At 35.3% G+C, this 13224-nt stretch overlaps 3 protein-coding genes across 3 annotated transcripts; 2 read left to right on the forward strand and 1 right to left on the reverse strand.

Moving 5' to 3' along the window:
• The first annotated feature begins 777 nt into the window (after positions 1 to 777).
• On the forward strand, positions 778 to 1607 carry LOC124925238 (probable pectinesterase/pectinesterase inhibitor 17). The gene is made up of 3 exons (XM_047465207.1): positions 778 to 784; positions 945 to 1086; positions 1169 to 1607. Exons 1-3 carry the CDS (start codon positions 778 to 780, stop codon positions 1605 to 1607), a joined length of 588 nt encoding a protein of 195 aa, XP_047321163.1.
• Positions 1608 to 3527: 1920 nt separating this feature from the next.
• Positions 3528 to 10812, forward strand: LOC124927864 (pseudouridine-5'-phosphate glycosidase). Its single transcript, XM_047468353.1, has 13 exons — positions 3528 to 3659; positions 4314 to 4425; positions 5847 to 5957; positions 6534 to 6616; positions 7974 to 8033; positions 8127 to 8187; positions 8700 to 8806; positions 8892 to 8969; positions 9402 to 9447; positions 9523 to 9643; positions 9738 to 9823; positions 9928 to 10011; positions 10569 to 10812. Exons 1-13 carry the CDS (start codon positions 3588 to 3590, stop codon positions 10583 to 10585), a joined length of 1038 nt encoding a protein of 345 aa, XP_047324309.1. The 5' UTR covers positions 3528 to 3587; the 3' UTR covers positions 10586 to 10812.
• A 222-nt stretch (positions 10813 to 11034) lies between these two features.
• LOC124926746 (scarecrow-like protein 3) lies at positions 11035 to 12706 on the reverse strand. The gene has a single exon (XM_047467033.1). It carries the CDS (start codon positions 12597 to 12599, stop codon positions 11196 to 11198), a length of 1404 nt encoding a protein of 467 aa, XP_047322989.1. The 5' UTR covers positions 12600 to 12706; the 3' UTR covers positions 11035 to 11195.
• Between the last annotated feature and the right edge of the window lie 518 nt (positions 12707 to 13224).

The following is a 13224-nucleotide window of genomic DNA, read 5'->3' on the forward strand; positions in this document are numbered from 1 at the left end:
ATATTTTTTCCGATAATTTACATATTTAGATTTTAGTTGATTGTAATCTTTTTTTAATATCATTTGTAAATTGAGCATATATATATATACAAGGTATCTTGGTATCCCAAGAACCTACACCGATAGAAAGTAGACCGTGTTTCACTTTTTAGTGTCACGGCCTGCTGGTTGGCTGCTCCTGCTGTGTTTTCAAATGTGATGTCGACTGCAAGAAAATCTTGTCCATATATGTCTACAAAACAAAATTTGGAAGTCTTATATTATATAAATCTATAATCATCTTTTAATTTAGTTGGAAAAATATTTCAGAATTAAATGCACCTGTAGTAGCTGTCTTGTCCGTATGAAATCCACTTCCATTACTTCTATCCCCATACACTATGGTTTTGTACATGCCATACCCTACGAGGGTTAGCATGGTCTTCATTTCGGAAACCACGATGTTTTCTCTATAAATCCCGGGTTTTACCTTTATGTATGTTTGGGAAGTACTGTAATTGGGAGAGGCTGCAATAGTAGCTCCAATTGTGCTGTATCGGCCTGTTCCATCTTTGGAAACGTAAATAATTTGTGGAAGGCAAGTTCCACAAGCAAAGACAAAATATGGCAACGTTGCCAAAGATGGAACAAGCCGATACAGCACAATTGGAGCTGCTATTGCACATCTCCCAACTACGGTCTACAGTATTTCCCGAACATACATAAAGGTAAAACCCGGGATTTATAGAGAAAACATTATGGTTCCCGAAATAAAGACCATGCTAACCCTCATAGGGTATGGCAGGTACAAAACCATTGTGTCCGGGGATAGAAGTAATGGAAGTGGATTCCATACGGACAAGACAGCTACTGCAGGTGCATTTAATTCTAAAATATTTTTCTATCTAAATTAAAAGATGATTATAGATTGATATAATATAAGACTTCCATATTTTGTTTTGTAGACATATATGGGAAAGATTTTCTTGCAGTCGACATCATATTTGAAAACACAGCAGGAGCAGCCAACCAGCAGGCCGTGGCACTAAAAAGTGAAGCACGGTCTATATTCTATCGGTGTAGGTTCTTGGGATACCAAGATACCTTGTATGCAAAAGCTGGAATGCAATTTTATAGAGACTGTGGACTTCATTTTTGGAAAAGCAGCAGTAGTTTTTCAAAACTGTAGGATTTTCGCTTGTGAACCACTTCTTGCACAGTCAAACACAATTATAGCTCAAGGAAGAGAAAGTTCCGATGAAGGAGGAGGGACAATCTTTCATAACTGCACCATTCTAGCTGCCGGTGGCTTACAAGGGTCTGTAAAGACTTACTTTGGAAGACCATGGAGATTCTACTCCAGGGTCGTTATTATGCAGTCAGAGATTCATCCACTTATCGATCCACAAGGGTGGATGAAGTGTGATGACGCTAGTCCCCTGGATAAACTGTTTTATGCAGAGTATGATAATAGAGGCGCTAGTGCAGACACCTCTAGGAGAGTCACATGGCCAGGACGGGTATTGTTGAATACTACTGCTCAGGCTAATTATTATACCGTTAGGAATTTTATCAGCGGAGAAAAATGGATTCCTGTTACAGTTCCACGTTTTCTAGATCTAATATGAACTGTTGTTGTTACAATTAGTATAAATATTTGTAAGGCTATTTCATAAATGTCATTTTGTCTCCAATCGTATATAATGTGAAACATTCATCCCATTGAACATTGGTCATGTGTAAAAAATGAAGGGAATATTGACATTACCAAGTATCATCTAGTTTAACATAGAAAACAAAGTGGAATTTGAAGAATAAGAATCAAACTCATCTGAAAAATAGAGTGGCATTTTTGTGGTATCTCAAAAGACAATATGTGATAATACCAAGTTGAGATCCTCCTCCTAGGTTGCCACTGAAAACACCAGACTCTTTTAACATCATCTCATCCTCCTGCTCGTAACTTCTTCATGTAATTCCTTATAAAACTCCTTGCAGTCAATCAATGTATAATATTTTAAAATATTTACTTACAGAATATCTACTCAATAAAAAGATGATCAAATTCTTCTTAACTAGAAATATTGTGTTTTTGAATTTGAGTCGCCAAACAATATGTATTTATGTTTATAGTGTGTTTTCATTGCTAATCGTATGAAAGATAATTTATAAAATCTTTTCACGATAGTAAATCACTGACTACACCCAAAAAAAGACTTTTACCGACACATAAATAAGGTTTAGCGGCGTATATTAGTGCCATCAAAATCTCACCGACACATAAATTAGTGTCAGTAAAAGTGGCAAATCGAATAACAAGTTTGCGTGATTAATCAAGTAATATATCTTCAAGATTAGAAATAACAATGATAGAATTTCAGGTAACATATTTCAAGATAAAGTCTAAACAAAACTTCAAAGCAAAATCTTAAATTTAATATTTGACTTCTTCTGAGTTGATACACAAGTTGATACACAAGTGCATTAAAGAAGTTCAATAGCTAGAAAATGTTATTAGTAATATTTATCAAGTACATAAAGTTTAACCGTGATTTATATGTAAAGCAACGAGTGCTAAATTTGATAACATTGTATTCCTTGCACTAAATGATGTGCTAATAAGTTGGCCACTGCATGAATCTTTACAACTTTGGGCATCGATATAAATTGAATCAATGTTACTTCTAGCATTAAATTTGTCTTTGTTACCTATATTCTTGAATTGCTTCAGGTATTGTCACAAGTATCACTGCATACTCTTGTGCACAAATCTCCCAACATTGTTTAAGAAGTCTTCCTTTTGCTTTGTTAAGAAGATCATTTATTTGATCCTGAGTGATAAAAGAATAGCTCAAAGCAACTTTTAATATGATTACCGTAAACTCATTCACATCAGTTTTACCACTAGCACCGTTCGATCTTAGAGTAGTTATGCAAAGATCGGGAAAAGAAGTTTTCTTACAAGTATTAATTGTTTAAAACAAAGAGACAGATAAAAATGATGACCAAAGCTTTATTAACTGTGTCCATTGGTTCTTCATGCAAAACTTCAAATCAGAGTGGGTAAGAATGTTTGCTTATATTGATGATATATATATATATATGATCAAAGATAGATTGCAATACAAAGTTATATATAGAAAAGAGGAATTATATGTATATTTTATAATATTTATATCAGATTATCTATATCTACAAATTAAATTAAGGGATCACAAACATGTTTATTTATAATAGGAATAGAATAAATAGAGAAAATTAGTTAATTAGACCAAGATATACATGATATATGTAGGTCAGTGAATTTTTTTTTTTTTAACTTTTTAAAATAATAAATGAGGACACATTCAATATCTTAATCATCAAATCAGGTTTTACCAAGACTGTGGACATCAATTTAAGGGGCGAGCAGTCAATTTACAAATTTTGATTGAGAAATAAAAATTTAAAAATATAATCAAATTCATTTAAACTTTAAATGTGGGAAATGTTTAACATAAGAAATAAAGAAATTATTAGTTGAATTGTTTCTTTTATTATTCAACGCTATAGAGCTGCTCATTCGGCTTCCCTCCAAACCATTACAGTCTCTTAATCTGTTTCAGAAAATGGCTTCCTCAGCTATTTCAAGGACGTCCAACCTGCGAAGTCACGTTCAATTCACAGTCTCACAGAGTAAGGTATGAATCGTATAATCGTAGATCGAAGAGATATATAGCATAGGTATATAATTTTCTACTCGATGACATTGATCTGATTGCTTGAACAGATTCATGCATTTCTTCCGCAGTTTTAGATCTTTTCATCTATTTAGATTGTTTAGTGATTCTCTCTCCTGTAATAAGTTAGGAAGTGTTAGGGGCTTTTGGAGTTGACTGAACTTGTTGTTAATCAAGTTGTAGTATCCAGTTGTAGTATCCAGTTGCAGACGTAAATCAACAGTAGTGAAAATGCTAGGTTTTGTTTACTAATCTAGCAATTTGTCTGTTTGTGATGATGGAAAACATACTGACTCTCTTCCTAGTTTTTTGTTTGTTTTCCTATGTCAAAAAGGAGATTAGTAGGCAACTGGATTATGTGTTTGTAATGCACATTTCATAGTTTTTATTGCAAAAGATTCGGATACATGCATATGTTTTGTCTTTTGAGAACGATATTTCAGAAGTGATCATACTCACATGTTCTGGCAAGTCTCCTTTTCCATCTGTTATTTAGTTTATGAAACAACTGTAGTTATGAGGCATTGTTCCATTTAAACATATATGGACAGGCTTCTTTTTCACCAAATTTGGTTTTACTTACAGTTGCTTATTTTTTGTTTTTCTCTCTTGCAGGGTAATGTTCATGAATCTTCTTTAGGTTTGATAAAGTTATCCCCAGAGGTTTCCGACGCCTTATCACATAGGAAGCCAGTTGTTGCACTCGAGTCCACCATTATATCTCATGGTATGTTTTGAACCTTCTGTTGTGCTCCTGATATTTTTTTGCATAAATATTTGTAGTCAATTTCACGTTTTAGTTCTATACGGTGTTCCCAGCTCAACGAAGCCTTGTTCTCTGCTCTAATTGAATATATTAGAGACCTTGTGTGGTTAGTCTACTGCAGTTACCATCACTTTGGGAGATGGATGAGATGATTTACCTCTATCCAACATTTGATTTACAATATCCAGTGTTACAAATGAAAAAATCACACTGTGTGTGGTTCTAGCCAAATGCAAGGTTAAAATCTTCAGTTTTGGTTTTAGTGGAAACAGTGACATAATCGTTTAATTGCTTTGGGAAACTGTGTGACTAATAACTTCAGTGTGAGTCTGGTATCGTTAGCTCTTCTATGAGTTCTACCATGGCTTTTTTTGTAGTTCTTTTTGATGTGTTGATTTTAGACAGACCGGATCTTTTTGTTTAGTATGCATCTTTGTCTTTCCATTCTTTCTAACCCATTCTATTTCTAAATAGAGTTGGGAGAAATAAGAGTTTATGTTGATAGAACCAATTTGAAGATGAAAATCAAACACAGCACGTGAAGTTCCAATGGTATGATTAACTATCATTTCAGTATTAAAATCTTGACCAGTCAGCACAATATGAGAAATAGTCAATGTACAGAAAACTAACAAAGATTGTTTAGATGTGTTAGTATGTTTAGTTTGTCTTTATGAATGAGAACTGTAATACTACTGAAGCATGTACACTTTTCAACATTAGATGTTATTTGTTGGAACAACAATTTATTTTACCTAGCTATATTTTCCTGTGTTGCTATTGATGACAAATTCTAATAACGGTTTGATATTTTAAGAGATTCATAATCATATGTTCAAAATAATTGCTGATATCTCGTCACCACATTGACTGTTTTTGTTAGTTTTCTATACCTTCAGTATCCCAATTTCTTTATTCTTCCTCTTACTGTAAGCATTATTGCAAATTTTCTTCAATTGAATGTCATTAATTCTCTCTAATAGGCATATGTATGTGGCGTGATAGAAATAAATAATTTTACATTGCTATGCGGTGTGAATATCTCCAGAAGGCATATGATTCTTGATCTGTTATGTGTATTATGCAAGTTTTCTTATATATTATATGTCTACAGTCATCATAAACTGTTGATTTGATGTTGAGGATTTTTCCCTTTTTCTTTTTTCCTTTTACCCTTTCTTTTTCTTTGAAACCTTGTTTATATAGTAATTAGTAAGAAGTCGTGGCACTCTACATGTCGCAATTCACAACACTTGATTAATACAAACTTTAATTTATAAGAAAATGTATGCAATTAGACAATCTACTGAACATGTTAGTCATATTAATCTAAATTATTTGCGAGGAGACTTGTTTTTTCATAATACTTCTTTCATCCTCAGGAATGCCTTACCCTCAAAATTTTGAGACTGCCAAGAACGTAGAGCAAATTGTCCGTGACAATGGAGCTGTACCTGCAACTGTTGCTATTTTAGATGGCATACCATGTATAGGTGTTTATTCTGTCCTGTGTTTTCCCTCTTTACTGTTTTCTTGTTCATGAAAAGGCAAAAAAAATATCCAATGAAAATAGAAATTAACAGTCTGGCTTTCTTCAGATTTAAATGGCTGGGACTCTATTGCTTATAAAATTGCTGTTACCTTCAGCTGCGGACATAATGTTACCAGACATTTTTGTCATTGTGCCCTAATTTTTGACATGAAAAATCCTAATCCTAGCTGGGTAAAGATACATGCTATACAAATTGAAAAACTAGATGTTTGATCTTACTAAAACCAGCAACAATCAACTGATTTATGACCAGCATCAGGACATTACAAGCTGTCTTGATGTCACATGCTAATCTTTGATTCTGTAATAAATTTAATAATGAATGACTGTGTGAATTAAACGGGGTTATTCACACACATACACTAATTTCTATCCAATGGTTTTGTATGTGAACATTATAGTGTTCTCTCATTTAATTTCAAGTGTTAAAAATAATCTTATTCTGTGTCATTCTCATTTGGTTCCACACTTGGAAAAAGCTAAATAGAAAGAAGCGCTTATATTCCAAACTTTTCAGGTTTGAGTGTGGATGAATTACAAAGGTTGGCTATTGTGGGGCCTAAAGCTAGGAAAACGGCACGTAGAGATATTGCTCATGTTGTAAGTATATTCTTATGGAGTGTATCTTTGTACTCTTTAGTGCTTTCATTTTGTTATCATCTTTAAATTTGAAACAACTTTTGATATCCTTGAATTATCTAGGTAACTGTTATTATGAATTGTTCCACAACGTAAAACATACCAAATGCTTACACAAGTTTTTCCAAAAGAAGAAATACATACATGAACTAATTCAAGAATAATATTGTGTATGATTTAAAGACTAATAAACCCTTGAAAGGAATGGCTGATGTTGAGTCTGGATAAACAATATATAACCATGGAATGGAAGGCTGAGAAAGATAAGAAGCTCATGCGGTAGCTGCAGAGTTCTTGAAGATTCTTGTGCAAAATATTTAAGTGGTTGTTGAAGTCTTAGTTAATTAGAGATGTGCTATTAGCACGGTGACTATGTGCTATGACTTCTCACCTCTCCTAGCAAAAAACAAGTGCATGTAAGTTTAATTACAATGGTTTGCGAATCACAACTCAAAAGCTAGTTTAGTTGTTAAGCTTGGAGAACCTTAAGGGTTATTAAACCCACACTGGAATCCCATCATTCCAATGTGGGTTCCAAGTCTCGTACCTTAACCGATCGAGTAATAGGCTAACACTGCAATTTGGGTGGGTGAATGCTCTAGACCGGCTTTGATACCAACCCTAAATTCCCTTTGGGGATCCACACCTCAAAAGCTAGAGGCTGGAGAGCCTAAGGGTTATTAAACCCCACACTAGTTTCCCATAATTCCAATGTGGGATCAAAGGCTTGTACCTTAATCAATTGGATCATATTGTCCTTGAATATTAGATAGATGATATAAATTATGACTGCAGTGACCCTTATCACACTCGAACTTGCATTAAGAAAAAATAAGAGCCTAGACAGTTTACTATGCCAAATGTTTTATGGAAAGTTTGGATTTTCTTTGACGGAGGTCGTTAATTTGTTCAATTTATTACAAGTGTAATGCCAATTGTTCATTTTTTTTCGTACCTTATTTGCATTGATATTTTTTTTGCTTTGGAAATTTTAATTATTACCAACACTCCCTTGGTTGCATTTTTCTTGCTTTACTTTTGCATGTGATTTTTTTCCCCGAGAAAATACATTTGCATATGATTTGATATATGTATAAAATTATTTTCATTTCATAAATATATGTTTAGTTAAACTTATATTAATATTCTGATGAAAGATCAAATGTCTGACATCTCTCTTCTTTGGATGCATCAGTAGGCATTTTCTTGTGATGCCTTTATTTCAAGCAAGAAAAGTACATTTTCTTTGTGAATTCCTGAACTGCAAATATGTTATTATTCATGTTAATCCCCTGGAATGAGAATGTATCATTTTTAGGTGGCTACTCGAGGGATTGGTTCTACTACCGTTTCTGCTACCATGATCTTTGCTTCTATGGTAGTAACCCCTTCATTTTTTCCCCATCCACATGTTGCAATTTTATATTTTCCCAAGTAAAACACCTTGAGATCGTTAAAATATAAATTTCAGGTTGGCATTCATGTATTTGTTACTGGGGGAATCGGTGGAGTGCATAGACATGGAGAGAAGTGTAAGAACAGCAATCTATATAGTTTTCTAATGAACAAGTTTTGTTTTCTGCTTGATTCCACTTGTTTTTTGCTGACATAGTTCTCACACTGTGATTCCCTTATTGGCGAATTTTAATCGTTTTACTTAAGCTGTAAAAGTATTTCATTTAGACTTCAGTTGACATAACATCTCTGGTATCATGAGCCTCGTGGCTGAAAGTTAGTCACCTCATTAGATTATGATTTAAAAGATGAAATATTTATGATGTTTAGTAGATCTTTTTTTATTTCACTGAGATGTAGCTTGAGTGAATTGCACATGTGAGGAAAAGTATCTTGTGGGTTTTGATTAGGTGCTTCTAGAAATTGAGTTTAAATGCCATTCAAGGAGCTGTTTCTTCAAATTATGCTTATTAAACCTCTAGCATTTTGGAGCAATGGGCTGATATGGAGATTTAATGGGATGAATAGCTAGTCTTTGTGGTTTCTGCTTTTGACTGATACATACTCTGTTCATTCCTCGTACATGCAGCAATGGACATATCATCTGATCTAACTGAACTTGGAAGGACACCTGTAACAGTTATCTCAGCTGGTGTTAAATCAATATTAGATATTCCCAGAACCTTGGAGTATTTAGTATGGGCAATACTTATCTTTGAATATATTTGGTTTGTCTATTTGCCTGGTAACTCGATCTTACCATGCTTTTTGCAATTTACAGGAAACACAAGGAGTATGTGTTGCTGCCTATGGGACTAATGAATTTCCAGCATTTTTCACTGAAATAAGTGGCTGCAAGGTATGTGGTAGGCATGGGTGATTTCATTTTACCCTTTGAGCAATGATTGCCTTTGGGTTCCAAACTCCATATGTGGAAGGAGCATTGTTGTTTGTGAGGTCTCCATTTTCTCGTTATATATTTAATTCTTATGTCAGACTCAATCTTGACAGAAAGTTTATGATAGAGATAGAGAAAAAAGGAAAGCAAACATTTAATGTTGTATAGATTTGATTACATTTTTCAATAAAGAATGAAAGAGAAGTATGTGCGACACATGTGACATAAGGGTGAATTGATACATCTGAGAGACATTTAAATTGGGTAGGGTAAAAAATGTGAACATAGTTTGGCAGAAAATGTCTACTTTGTTAAAAGATATTTATATGATAAGTGGGTGTCAAAACAACTTACGTTCTTAACCTCCCATTTTTTGGGGGGAGACAATTACAGACACCTTGTCGTTTGGATACAGCAGAAGAATGTGCTCGTTTAATAGGTAATGGTCATCAAGATACATGGATATATCTTTATATTCTACTTGTGCTTGACTTTTTGTGGTTTTCAAATGCAGATGCAAACATGAAACTGAATCTTGGAACTGGTATTTTGATAGCTGTTCCTATTCCGAAGGAACATTCTGCCTCAGGAGGTGTGATAGAAGCTGCCGTACAAAGAGCTCTAAAAGAAGCAAAGTAAAATAAATACATTTTCCTAGTTAATTACCAGACAAGCAATTTACCACAGTTTCTTTTTCCAATGTCATGTTTTTAATCTGTGTACGAACAGGGACAAGGGCATAACAGGCAGTGCTGAAACTCCTTTCTTGCTTGCTAGAGTAAGTGAATTAACTGGTGGAGCTTCCCTGTCTTCAAGTAAGCATTTCCTTGTTCAAATAATAATAAAAAAAAACATAAAATAAAATCTCATGCATTTTTTAGATGTGATATATTCTCTCAATTTCTTTTATGATCCTCAGACATTGCTCTAGTGAAAAACAATGCGCGTGTTGGTGCTCAGATTGCCGTCGCACTTGCTCACCGCCGAAAGTTTGATGTTGGAGGTCAGTTCTCGTCAACTTGGTACATTTTATTGGTTTTATAGAAACATCTGCAATGCTAATTCATAGATGAGAGTGGCACATCAAAGTGAAACATAATATACAGGGACCACTTCATCACTCCATAACATATACAATCATGTTTAAATGTGATTGGATGCATCTTGGCTTCAAGACCTTTGTAAGTTAAAAAGATCCGTATCATGGTTAGGGGCTTCATTTGTTTGTTTAGTTTGAAATGGAAAATGTCTTTGAAGTTTTGGTGGCCGTGGGTTCAAACCTGCTTGCAGTTATAGTTCACAATTTTCAGCTTATTGTGAGTGAAGGTCTTTGCCCCAGTTGGTGGTGCTATGGTCATATCTGCCTTTCTTTTTTGTTGATTGTAGCTATGGCTCAGTTCTCTGAATCTCTTCTATGTTAATGAATATAAAAATAAAAATGTCTTCATCCTTTGTTTCTTCTTTATTGATTTTGTTATATTTACCTCTTGGCAAATGTTGAATTGGTATATCAATGTTATAGCTTGGGCTGTTCTCATTGGAAAATGTTGAATTGGGCAGGTACTTCTAAGTTGTAGAATACTGGAGGTGGATCTCATGTTGATTTTTGGCTCAAAAAAGCTAGTTGGTTGTATTGAAGGAAGATTTGTTCATGCACAGAATCAAGCAAATGATGAGTCAAAATACTTCTTTCTAGTGTCAGGTACTGAATCATGTAAAACAAAACATTTTACTTCTAATGTAATTTTTTTGAAGTAGTGAAACTAGTTGATTTTCATAATCAGAGCTTCTTACTCAGCAAATGCAATTTAGATTTGTCTCTCAAAATGGGAATTTTTATGCCTCATAGATTTTGGTTGTAGTACGCGAATATAAGGCTTGCATCTCGACATGACCCATTGATCTAAATGGAATCACATTTAAAAACTGGGTATTTAAATTTATATGAGGAGATTTAGCGATTCATGTGGTTTATCAGTCAGATCCAGAAATTGGAGAATCATAAGAGTTTCCAAATTGGGGTCAATTGTCAAATGGTTAGCTCATTTGTATTTTGTCAAGTGCAGAAAGTATATATTATAGGACATCCACACAAGTTTAGATTCTTAGAAGCAGAGAATCTTTCTTACAGAAGGAAGAGTAAACACACACAAGAAAAAAGGAAGTTATTTCTAAACAGAAGTAAGTTCATCTTCTACACCTCCAAGCAGATACAGAGAAAAGGGATCTATCCTGCCAGCAAGCAACCACACATCCATTCTCTTCCTTAATCTTATAGCCATCACATCCATAGCTCTGAAGTAGCCTCCTTGCATGCAACATTCCATAATAACTTAACGGCACATTACTAAAACCTCCATAATCCATCCTTTGAAACCATTTCTGTAACTTCTCATGTCTTTCCTTCCTCTCCGATCCTTGGCATGCTATAATATTCTTAATCTCTTCCCCTAACAACATCTTCTCCACCCTCAACCTCTCCACAGATGTTCTCGGCACAGTCGACTCCAAACAATCAAATAATGCTGCATAGAAATACAATGATTCCATCATTCTCTCCATTAGAGTGGAACCGTTATGGTTCGAATCTTGCTCTGTCACCACCATTATCTTTGGTGACAGCCCCCATAATGATCTTAGGAACGCGTCACATTTCGTCGACGTAACCGACCCGGATCCGGGTCCGGATCCTGACCCGTTGTCTTCCTTCATCAACTCCCGTAAAGTACCTTGGCTTACTTGCTGCATCAACGGGGAGGTAGATTTCTGTTCAATCTCGTCTTCTCCGGCGAGAAGGGTGTGGAGTTGTAGAACCGAGCTAATGGCTAGGGCTTCCCCTGTTTTAACACGGAGCTTCTCGAAATCTAGATCTTCCAGAGTGGTGAGAATGGGATTGAACTGAAAGGGGATGTCTAACTTCTCTGCTTCAGTCATCAAAATATGAGCCATTTGATCTAAAACATCCTTGTATTGATGAATCGCCGTTATTCTCAAGTGAGGCGGGCCTTCAGGACGAGCACTCAAGTCCTGGAGAAGCGCACGCCACTGTGCAGGCTCGGCCGCGTTGAGATCGATGACATGAACCACTTTCTCCCCTTCCATAGCCTCAACAATGGCTTGATTGGTGACGACAAAAGCCGCCTTTAAAAACGGGAACAATTCAACAAAGAGTTTATGGGCATGTATTTGGTCTGAAGCGATGGTCATTCTGGTTGAATGGAGTGCCTTGTAGATTCCAGGCCATGATTTAAGGATCCTTTGAGCCAAAGCCTCGGTGAAATAAGAAGCGATTCGCTGCATGGTATCTCCGTTTAGGGTCGCGAGTTGGGAGATTTGATCGAGGACGATATTAGCATTCTCGAAGCTACCTGAAGCGACGTGATTTGCACAGGCGACTAAAAGATGGACGAGATATAGGCCTCGTTCTTCTGATTTGAGCTCTTTGAGCCATGGATATGGCGACGAAGACGACGACGATGATGATAATAGTAAAGTGGGTGAAGCTGTTGTTGTTGTAGACATGGTCGTAAATCCTTGGAGAGACGATGAAGTTACCGACGATGATCCATCATCCTGAAACATCGTAGCCATCAACAAACAACAACAACAACAACAGTTGGAAAAGAGAGAGAAAGAATTTGGTGGAATTAAAGATGTTGTCTTGTTTTGAAAGAGTTATTGTAATGGACGAAGTGTGGGGTTCTTCGTAGTTTGTCTTTTATCAATAAGAAGAAGAATATGGAATTTGTGGGAACGCGATCCTCTCTGGAGGTTAGTTTTGTCTTGGAGTGGCTAAGTAGGGAATCAATGATGGCAGGCAAGGCAGGCTTATTATATATATTTATTGTTATTCCCTTGTGAAATCCAAACAGGTCCTAACAAAAAAGCCTTCTTCTCCCACCTTTTTATTTTTTGTTTTTTTGTCTCTAGTGGTGGGGGGTGGGGGTGGGAGGAGCCTAAGTCTAAACTAGAATCCAAAGCTCCTTTCTTGTTCATACACACCTCCTCTCCTCTCCTAAAAAAGCCAAAGACCTCCAAATTGGTATTATCTTCTTATGTTCCGACAAAGTCTCAAAGAAAATTCAGGAAACTTCCAAAACATTTATTTTTAAATAATATTAATATTTATGGTTTCATTACTCCATATTGGGGGTGAGTCCTAGGAAAACCACTTAGCAACAAAATTAAAATATTAACTCATTGTCAAATATAATTG

Source organism: Impatiens glandulifera, chromosome 2 (assembly GCF_907164915.1).
Source record: "Impatiens glandulifera chromosome 2, dImpGla2.1, whole genome shotgun sequence".
Classification (NCBI taxonomy): Eukaryota; Viridiplantae; Streptophyta; class Magnoliopsida; order Ericales; family Balsaminaceae; genus Impatiens; species Impatiens glandulifera.

Excerpts from the sequence above, each read along its gene's own strand:
- LOC124927864 (XM_047468353.1), top strand. The coding sequence starts at position 3,588 with ATGGCTTCCTCAGCTATTTCAAGGACGTCCAACCTGCGAAGTCACGTT. Across the intron at positions 3,660-4,313 it reads TCACAGTCTCACAGAGTAAG|GGTAATGTTCATGAATCTTC; the intron begins GTATGAATCGTA and ends TCTCTCTTGCAG. Across the intron at positions 9,824-9,927 it reads TGGAGCTTCCCTGTCTTCAA|ACATTGCTCTAGTGAAAAAC; the intron begins GTAAGCATTTCC and ends TATGATCCTCAG.
- LOC124925238 (XM_047465207.1), top strand. Across the intron at positions 1,087-1,168 it reads TTGGGATACCAAGATACCTT|GATTTTCGCTTGTGAACCAC; the intron begins GTATGCAAAAGC and ends TCAAAACTGTAG.
- LOC124926746 (XM_047467033.1), bottom strand. The coding sequence starts at position 12,599 with ATGGCTACGATGTTTCAGGATGATGGATCATCGTCGGTAACTTCATCG.